Source organism: Ricinus communis, chromosome 9 (genome assembly GCF_019578655.1).
Source record: "Ricinus communis isolate WT05 ecotype wild-type chromosome 9, ASM1957865v1, whole genome shotgun sequence".
Classification (NCBI taxonomy): Eukaryota; Viridiplantae; Streptophyta; class Magnoliopsida; order Malpighiales; family Euphorbiaceae; genus Ricinus; species Ricinus communis.
The window spans coordinates 6,658,774-6,669,496 of NC_063264.1; the positions used below are offsets into that span (position 1 = coordinate 6,658,774).

Sequence of the window (10,723 nt, forward strand, 5' to 3'; positions counted from 1 at the left end):
GGAAGTCACTATTAATAATTTTTAATAAGAATAACAGTATCCAAAAAAATGAAAAAATAAAAATCAAATCAGCTATTAGTTGAAAAAAAAAATCTAAAATAGAGTTAATACAATCAGCACTGATTGACACTAAATTAGTTATCAACTATTATTTTTTAAATTTTTACTAAAATATTTTTCATTGAATAGTTATTAGTTGCATTAAACTTTTGAATCAAAGAACCTTTAAATTGTAAAAGAATTCTAATTATATTAATCAAATTGCTAATCACTACATTCCTCCATATTATCACCATTTTCAATTTCTTTTCTACTCTTCTTAGCAATCCTCATAATTATTCACATTTTATCTATATTCATTATAATATAAAATCTAAAATCACAAGCTCAACCCAATACAATACTTCCTCTCATTTTATTTACACTTGCCTCATCTCTTCTCTCTCTCTCTCTCTCTCTCTAAACACTTCTTCTACGCCAAAGCACGCTTAATTTTGCTGATAGTTTGCATAGTGGGGGGTGGGGGGGCTATAGTAAGTTTGATATTTCTAAGAGGTGGAGAATAGTGCATGGACTGCTCCTCCTCCATCTTTCTTCCTGCTAAAAGTGCAGCACGAAGACTGGGATCAATCTGTTATTTAAAAGAAAGTACATATATATTAAACTCAGAATCATGGATAAGTCTCTCTAATATTAAATCTCTTTATCCAATGCAGTCCAATATAAGATAGTCTGGAATTTGCTCATGAAATTAGTAAGGTTTATTTGTAAGAAATTTCTTAGATAAATTCAAAGATTTGAAGAGATAAAGAAAGACAAAGAGAATTGAGAAAGAGGAATGTAGGAGACAGTGAGTAAAAAAGAAAAAAAGAAGAAAAAGAAGAAGATAAAGATTGTAAATTTGAAATAGAGGCACCGTATAAATGTATTAAGGAAAACGGTACAGTTAAAAAGATATAATTTCAGAAAACAGAAACACATATTTATTTGTTTTTATTGAATCCATTGGTTTTAGGCCATGAGAGTTTTCATAAAGCTCAACCCATCTGATCAGGCCCATTCAAACAGAATCCAGTAGGGTCTGGGCTGCCAAGTGCTTACATCTTAAATTTTTTTTAAAAAAAAAGGAAATAACTGGATAATTCAACAAGAAAAGCTAAGAGAGGTTCTTCACAGCGAAAGAAGCTGCACAAGAACAAGAAGTGGAAAAAAAAATGGCAATATCTTCTTCAATCACTACTACACTAATCCCTTCTCTCGCTACTTCCCCTTCTTTTGCATCAAAACCAACAACAACAAAGCTCTTTTCTTGTTCTTCTTTGTCTTTACAAGCCAATTCTTTTAGTAGTACCCTAAAACTCTCAACTTCAACAAGCAGGCTTTGTGCCGCTCCTGAGACTTTGGATTCTCAAGCAACTCTGGACCCACCTCTAGAAACTACTGATGAACCTGACTCTGATAGTTTTCAGGTCTGTTTCCATTTCTTTTCTCGCTTGTTCTTTCTTTGGTTGCTGAGGAAATGTGAGCGAATTTCGTATAGAAATGTTACTTTCTGGTTTAAATTTAGATAAGATTTGAGTCTTTCGGTTTGTAAGTTTGTGGTTTTTTCTTTTTTGTTTTTTTATTTAATTCCTCGGTTACAATATACAAGCAGTGATGATTGAAAAGAAATTAACTTTGAACTTTGCAGAAATGAAATAACAAAAAAATTCAGGAACAAAAGCATTTAGCTTTATGAAGTTGAGTTTTGATCTCCTTTAAGTTGTGTATTGTCTTTTATTATTGGTTACAGTTTTTTTTTTTTTAATTAATTTTGTGCCAGTGTTCCGTTTGGTTTGCCAGAATTTTTGGGGAAAGATATAAATAAGCTTCTGTTAGTTCACTATCCTTTTATTTTTATGTGTTGCAGATTGGAGATTCTGAGACTTCCAGTTCTCCATCAATCAGCATTGCTGCAGATGCAGACAAGGTATTGTTCTTCTGATATATTGAAGGGAAATAAAAGATTGAACATTGTGAAGTATATATAACTGTTTTACTTGGGACTGCTGACGAAAATAATATGATGCTAATAGACCTAGTATAAGTGCCATTCATTCTCTGTGGATTTGCAGTGTAGTTTTTTTTTTTTTTCGATAATCGATTTGCAGTGTAGTTGAATGAATAAAAGTAGCAGGAATCTAAGATTCTAGTGTATTTCTCAATTTAGTCCTGGTATAAGTGAATCAAATGTAACTCTTTCAGCTTCTCTGTAATTTCATCAGTGCTGCTTTTTGTTCATGGGAATGTTTCGTCTCACACATACATTTTCTGTTAAGGATAGGAAGTGTCTTCTTATTTAAGCCTCTTCTGTACTGCCGTTTGGGACTTAACTTAGAAATTTATGTTCAGGTGGTTCTGATAGTTTGGGAAAGTTTTATGTACTATAACATATAGGAAAATTACTTTGAATAATGAGTTCCTTGAAGCCATAATAGAGTCAATTTATTTTTTATACGAGTCAGATTAGATCAAATGACCCAAAAATGTGGAGAGGAAATTCATTTTAAAAGCTATCTTATACCTGAAACTCTCCTACTACCTAATACTTCATTTGAAAATAAGAACACCTTTTCTAATCTTAGCTCTAGTTCCTCTTTTTGAGGCAGCATACTTGCCCAGGTAGAGGCTTCACTTTGATAAGCCACACTGTTAGGAAGAAATATAGGACTTAGTAGAATTCAGTCTGATGCTAGACTATCATTGGATGATGTAGCATCCTTACAAGAGAACTGCATAATGTTATAATGAAATTACCTTCTTTTCTAAATAATCATATGAGTATCTTACTGTGTATTTGGTTTCTAAAAATATTTGAGTCAAGCACACCTTTTTATTTCTCTTGATGTTTCTGTTCTTAGCTGGCACCAAAGCAAAAAATCAGAATTAAGCTTAGATCTTACTGGGTGCCCCTGATTGAGGACTCCTGCAAGCAGATAATGGATGCTGCTAGAAATACCAATGCGAAGACCATGGGTCCTGTGCCCTTACCAACAAAGAAGCGTATCTACTGTGTTCTAAAATCCCCTCATGTGCACAAGGATGCAAGATTCCATTTTGAGATCAGAACCCACCAACGCCTAATTGATATTCTCTACCCGACTGCCCAGACAATAGATTCATTGATGCAACTGGACCTTCCTGCTGGGGTTGATGTGGAGGTCAAGCTCTGAAGAAGTAACACTAAGCTAGGTAAACTTCTTGAAGTTTTTAAGCTGCTCTATATCTTAGCTTATTTCCCCTCTATAGAATTCTTTTTTAGGAAGAATAAAATGCTATTATATACAAAATATTTCACAAAACAGAAACTTTCTTCTCATTTTCTATGGGTGTTTCAGGTGTTTAGCATCACTAATTATATGTACTTGGTCTGAAAGAATGGTATCCGTTATCGTTTTGAAAGGGTTTTAATCAGCCTAACTACAGTCTACAGTGAATTGAAATTATTTTATATTCTAGAAAATTGAGAATGTTACAAAATTGACTTTTATTTTAACTAAATATTAGAAGAAAATAGCTTCTTAAAAATTTATTATTGTTTTTTAATATTAAAGTTGAGGGCAAGTTGGTCAACAAAGACTCGCTGAACTTGGGAAGTGCAACTTACCATCTCCCCCCTAAGTTACTTCCTTTCTCTGCAGTGAGAGAAGTCTGGTTGCGTACCTCCTAAGAAATTTTCATCATGCAATCCAAAGAAAAGCTAAATGAGTTTCTACTTCCTCTCCCTACTTTCCCCATATATACCAAATAATAATGCTTGTCTCCATGCAAATTAGCGTCTATTGTCTCTATTTTTTAACTTATTTTGAGTTCATTTTAATTAACATCACATCTAGTCTACTGGATGCGCTTCCTTGTGCATTCCTCCCTCTAAAGTCTTGGATTTTTGGACTCTCTTGTTCTGAGATTTTCTATTCAATTTGATCACATTGGAAAGCAATGATTTGACTTCATATTCTCATTGAGGTTAGAAGCTATAATTGCTTTCTATTTGGTATTCTTTTGGCAAGTCGTATAAAATAAATGAATTGTTATGGAGCATATTATTTTTCTTTGTGATTTTTTTTCTTTCCTATATTTTGCAAGTCTTATACATGAATGTTGTCATGTTAGCTGTTGCATTTTTCCAAGAAAGGCGTGCTAAGGGAACTAATCCATTCAAGATTGGGGAAGTTGCTACTCAAACCAGATTGGCAGACTTGTTATACCTTTCTTACAAGGGTTTTTGTTTCTATACTACTCTTGGTCGGATGAATTGTAAGAAATGCTGTGTAAAAAAAATTCAGTTACGCTGATCAGATTTTAGAAGTGAAAAATAGGAATAGAGAGCTTCTTTTTGAATGTTCATTATGTTATGATTAGCATCAGCTTTGATGCAAGACTCTTGAGGAATGAAATTCTCAAATTGCAGATGATTCTATAAATCATGAATGGAATGCCATGCTAGAAGGAAGCCCTTCCATTTCAATGTTGTATATTTTTCATTAACTGGCTCCATGGAATTAGAGGTTGGATCTCATAATTTGAGCCTGGAAAGCAACTTACGGAGGCAGTAACTATTGGTCTTAGAATGGCTAGCTTTATGCTTTATGCTCTATGTATGAGATTACCCTCAGTCGCAGTTGGTACAAGTTACACTATGGGCTGTACCACAGAACCAACCCATTCTAGTGGGTTCAAGTCAGCTAGAAGAGGCTAGGCTTACACATCCAAATGTATCAATTATTAGACTACCGTATTCACTGATAAAGCACCCACCTCTTAAAAGGGCAATCAATCTAGACCTATGGATTGATTGCTACTTGTAACTTGATGGCCCTACTGTTCAACTATAAATCGCTCTCTTGATGTTACAGAAGTGCTTACCGAGGCCAGTCCTCGCCATTGGTTGCTATGGCAAATTGTTTCCATTCTCAGCAAATGATGTAGTGACTAGTGAAAAGTGGATTGATTTTGTTGTCGGCTGCGTCTCTGGTAGACCCTTGATCTCACCCCTTTTGAAATTTTCAGACTTTCAGCTCCTCATCCAACATTACAGATAAGTAGGCCAAGAATAGCAGTCTTTTCCTCTAAAAGAATAAGCTTTTCAGAAAAGATGGATGTTAAAATTTGAACTCTTGCACTCTACTATTAGTAGTATTGTAACGATACGATTACCCTTTTCATAATCAACATGAAAGTATAATAAGTATAGTTTTGTTTTATTAAATGGAGGTCCAATATACCATAAATTATTTGATGAATCATCCATCGGCTCATTCTACTATAAACTATTATAACTCACAAAATGATTTGAAGTGAAGATTCTTTTTTCTCAAATGACAATGCTTTTACTTTTTAAATTAGATAAGTATAGTCAAAGTATTCTTCTGACTAGAATTGCAATCGAACCGAGCCGAGCCGAGCCGAGCCAAAGATTAACAAGATCAGACTCGGTTTTATTTATTCTAACAGAGACTCGTGCCTTTATAATGGAATTCAAGCTCAATTCGATTAAAAATATATATTAAACTCGCTGATGGCTCAAAATTATTATTAACATAAAAAGAAACGACTTCACAGAAGCATTTAAAAAAAAATAGGTTGAAATTCAATCCTTGCTGCATTGCAAATCTGAGAAACAATTAGCAAAGCTTTCTCAAAGATATAAGGTTACCATTTTTGTCTTTGCCATTGTAAATGAAGAAATAAATACGAAGTTGAACTATTTCTTTTGTATTGTTTTCTATAAAGCCACTGAATAGGGAGAGATGATATCACGGAATATCCCACAGCATATTCAATGTCTTATTAGAGGAATCTGTGTGGATAACAATATTCAGTGTCTTATTAAAGGGATTAAAAAAAGAAAAAGTTGTTCTGTCGATTATGATTTAACATCTGCAATTTTTATTATTCTACGGATAAGATACGACTATTTTAGGAGTAAGCAACATATTATATACAGATATTCAATTATTCGATAATTGAAATTTTATATTATTAGTAATATTTATTTAGATAAATCCCTGCGTCTACAACAGGCACGTTTGTATTATAAGTATGGGAGAGCTGAACAATTAAAGGGATAGGTTTTTCTTTTTTTTAGTAATTATGTATTTTTATATATATTAATTTTTAAAATTTAAATTTTTTTTTATACGTGTTTTTAATTTTTGACAAGTAAAATTTTTATTTTGACATGTGTACTGTTTTTGGCACATAAAATTCTGATTTTATAGTTTTTTATTAATTTATTAATTAATAAGTTATATTCTAAATTAAACACTCATTCTAATTTTAAAAAAAATATATTATTAATAAATTAATTTTTTAATTAGATAATGATTATTCTAACATATAGCATATATTAATTTATATTTTAATATTATTTTATCTAAAAAATTAGTTTTTAATTAGATAATCATTCTAATTATAAAAAATAATTTTTTAAATATTATATTTTACTAATAAATCTATTTTTAGTTTTAAAAGAATAATAATATCAACTATATTGATAGTATTAATTTATATAATATTAGAGTTAATAAATAAAAATTTTAAAAATAATTTATCGATAGTATTAATTTAAAAATAAAATTAATAAATAAATATTTTATTAATGCAATAATATAAAAAAAATTTAAAAGAATTAAAGTTATTTAAAACAGTTAGTTTGCTATTATTATTAAAATTATTATAAATCAATATAAAATATTAAACAATTAATTAAATTATATTTTATAAATTTAATTTTATAATTGAAATAATAATAAAGATAATGCAGCGCGCATGGATAGACAACTAGTTTAGAATTAATTTAGAATCTATTGACCGGAATTTTTTTAAACAATAAAATATTATCTTAAAATTTTTAACATTAATTAAATTAAAAAAGGGCGTTGTTATTTTATTTCCACCGATAGATGGACAGATTTTTGAACGGTATTCTCTTTCTATAAGTTGCAATAATGATCCAGGAGATGATTAGACGAAGATCTTTGTTCAGCTTTCACTAACTTAGAAAACTGATTATGGAAAAAATAATAAAAGAAAAAAGAAAAAGAGTATTTTGATGGTCTGACAAAGACAAGAACTTCCAGTGGCATCTTTACGGAAAGACAACAACTGATGGCTCCTATGGAAGCACTTACATCATCAAAAAGTGTGTGCTCCATTATCTACATTTTAAAAGAAAATTCTTCTTCTTCTTCTTCTTCTTCTTCTTTTGTTTTTCACAATTAGATTGTTATTTTGAACACTCAATTATTGATCTAAGAATTTTTTATGACCAGCGCACCTCATTGACTCGAATCTTGCTTTATAAATACAAATTGAACATACTTTTCTAAAGAAAAAGGATAAGAAATGACTATTGTTTGGATTCATTTGAGAATTCATGTGAGTAATATAAAAAAATGTCACCCGCCCGGCTTCATTTGGGACTTTATATTGCTTGTCAAGAATTACCCAATAAGCCGATCATCGTTTTTGCAGTAAATTTGTCATGTGCAAATAAGAATATATTGCAAAATTATGGAGAACTTAGCTACAAATAATATAAGAAATATGTAGATTGAATATAATTTGGGTTAATTTTTTTTATTTATGATATTTATAATCAATACACCGGAATAATTTAATATGTATCCTTAGTATAAGTACTGGGATGACTTACAAGAGAAAAGTATAAGACTAACATTATGCATAACTATGCAACTGGACTTTAAGAAGGCTCCAATCTTATACTTGAATTCGCGTAAATCTTCTCTTTCTTTCGGTTCATCTCTTTTTCCCTTAATCGTCTCCATTTTATTAGATACTCCTTAACTCTGCGACAACATAAAGATATTAACTGTGCGATAAAAATTATTTCAATTTATGAAAAACGTAGGTGATTATGAGATTTTTAATTATAATAGTGTAGTGAAAACAAAATTGTGAAAAAATTCAACAAGTTGCAAGTACTTTAAGATATAAATTTTAATGGATGAGATTTAATATATAATTATAGTATTTATATAAAATAAAATCATTACTTTATTTTAAATAAGGTAACAAAGAAAATTATTAAAATTTAATTAAAATGGCCAAAATTTAAATTTCCTCTTTCATATTAAGTATGTTGTTATCGTTATAATGAATATAGAGAGATGACTACTTTATAACCTCTGCAAGATGAGTTTTATCAGTTCCTTTGTAAAATGAAACTAATATGATATTTTCTTATGTAGTTGAGATAAAATCATGTCCTATATATAATGTAAACTCCATTAAAATGAAAGTGGTAAATTCTCAATTGACGTGTGTGTGGAGTGAAGGGAATGCCAAAGGAAATTTGGAAAGAAAATGTGAAACCTAACTTATTCCCTTGCTAGAGTTTGATCTTTGATACCAAAAAGAAATCCGTATGCTTAGCCCTTTCCTAACATTTTACTCTAAGTATCAATACTGTTTGTGGGTAGCCCTAACGAGAGCGTCCTTGAAGATGAGCAGACTGTCTAAAGAAGAAGAAAGAGAAAGGAAATTTGATTTGGGACCGTTGGATGGCTGGAAAAGGAAATCTGCAATTCCACTAATAATTGAGTCAATCGAACACTTCACTTGTAAAATAATACCATAGAAAACTTAATCCATACATAAATACTTTTCTTTTTGTTTCTTAAAAAATAAGAAAATATTATATTATTGCGTTAGAAAAATCAACTCCTATTGAATAAACTAAAAAATATCATTAAATATATATTATAGTTATATATTGGATATTTAGACTTTTTCTTTAAGTTAAGAGTGAAATTTAAGTTATTATTGTGGAATTTTTTAAAAATATTTAATTCTATTTCACATTTAATTTACGTTATAAAAGTATTTGTTTTTATGATAAATATACAGAAATAGCTTACTGGCTTTTTCAATAAAAAAAAATATGTTATTATATTTCTTTACAAAAAAATATATTAAAAACATTGACTGTGGTGGAGCCAATGCCAACCCACCTGCGCCGTGTCTCCCCCGCTGCTCACGGTGCCCAATATATATATTGTTTTCGCATTGGATAATATTATATTTTTAGTATACGATTTTGTTAAAAAGTGGTAATTAAATAATTAATTTTTAAATTTTATAATTGAGTTGTGATAATATGTAAGAAAGTAACAAAGTGATATTTTAGCAAGAGACTTTCAAATAAAAATTATTAAACAGATTAAAAATTAAAGTGAATTTATTAGTGATATAATTTTATAGTAAATTTTAATTTATATAATTTTCTTTGTTTAATAATCTTAATTCTTCTTAAACACGTTTGTATATGATAGATAAATTTATCATTTTATTATTTTTACAACACATCATGTCTATTATTTTTTATCTTATTTACCATAAAAAATTTATATTGATATTTATATTGTATGACATGCTAAAAATACTATTTTATTATTTTTTTAAAGACTGCCATTACTTAATTGTTAGTTTTGAAAATTTAACCACTTGATTATCATTTCTTAATAAAATTAGACACTAAAACTGTAGCTAATTTGAAATGGATTAAGCCCGTAACCGCAACACCAAATTTAAAACTAAATGAAAGAAATTCAACTAAAATGTAATTAGGGTGTTTTTATAAAAGGTATAAATAACTCAAAAACCGTCTCTTCTAGAAATTTTTGAATCTAAGTTCTTGTAGCTTGGACTAGAGGAGTACCTCAATGGTGTGATTGAGCAATTTGAAGAGGCAAAACTGGCTGTCGGTCGTGGACAAAGTCCTGAAAGGGACAGTAAAGAATAACTGGTCCTACCAACAATGGTATGGCATGGACTCACTCTGTGTGGTTCCCTACAAATTTCGAATAACTGAATATCATCCCTACAATTTGTGCCACTAATGATGCCCAAAGTTAAAAAGTATATAATATATAAAATCATTGCCTATTTTCTTTTAAGAGTTTAAATCATTTATTTTTAAGTAAAAACAGTAGAGATATCTCTAATTAAAGTTAATCGACCATTTTTGTTGTACTAAGAATATAACCAGTCACTCAAAAGTCACTTGTTGGATCCAAAAGGCTGAATTTTGATGGCAAATTGACAGCTAAAATGCGGCATCTCGAACTCCATTACGAGAGGAGTCACTTTATTCTCTACTTAATATTATCTTTATTTCAAAATAAATATCATTTAAAGTTATTATATAAAAATTATAAAACTAGCTAAATAGTTTCAATTATAGTAAAAGATAATGTAATTTGATTAAATTATCTTTTTATTAATACACTCTAAATTATCATAAATTTTATCTCTCACCTCATTATATTTCTTTTTCTCTCCATTCCATTAATATTTTACTTATAAAGATATAAGTAAAGTTGAAAAAAATGTCATTAATGCTTTATTAGTTTCTTAAAATCACATTTAATTTGAAACAAATTATTTTACAAAGATAAAGCTTATTTTGTAGGCTTGGCCACAGTTGGTGAACCAGTCGTTCCAATAGTATATAGAATCGGATCTTGAACCGTCTAAAACGATATTCCAAACTGGTTCCAATTCCGACCGATTTTAATAGTAAAAAAATATTTAAAAAGTTAAATAATATCATCGAAAGTAAAATATATAAAAAATATTAAAAATAAGATAATGTTAAAAGAATTTAAATGAGAAAATTATATAAAAAAAATTGTATATATATATAGTAATTTAAGAAAGA

General features: G+C 29.3%; 1 protein-coding gene across 1 annotated transcript; it reads left to right on the top strand.

Annotated features, from left to right (window-relative positions):
- Positions 1-1,123: 1,123 nt before the first annotated feature.
- LOC8266939 (30S ribosomal protein S10, chloroplastic) lies at positions 1,124-4,454 on the top strand. Its single transcript, XM_002522678.4, has 4 exons — positions 1,124-1,469; positions 1,910-1,969; positions 2,901-3,231; positions 4,153-4,454. The coding sequence occupies exons 1-3, from the start codon at positions 1,215-1,217 to the stop codon at positions 3,210-3,212; spliced, it is 627 nt and encodes a 208-aa protein (XP_002522724.1). The 5' UTR covers positions 1,124-1,214; the 3' UTR covers positions 3,213-3,231; positions 4,153-4,454.
- The last annotated feature ends 6,269 nt before the right edge of the window (positions 4,455-10,723 follow it).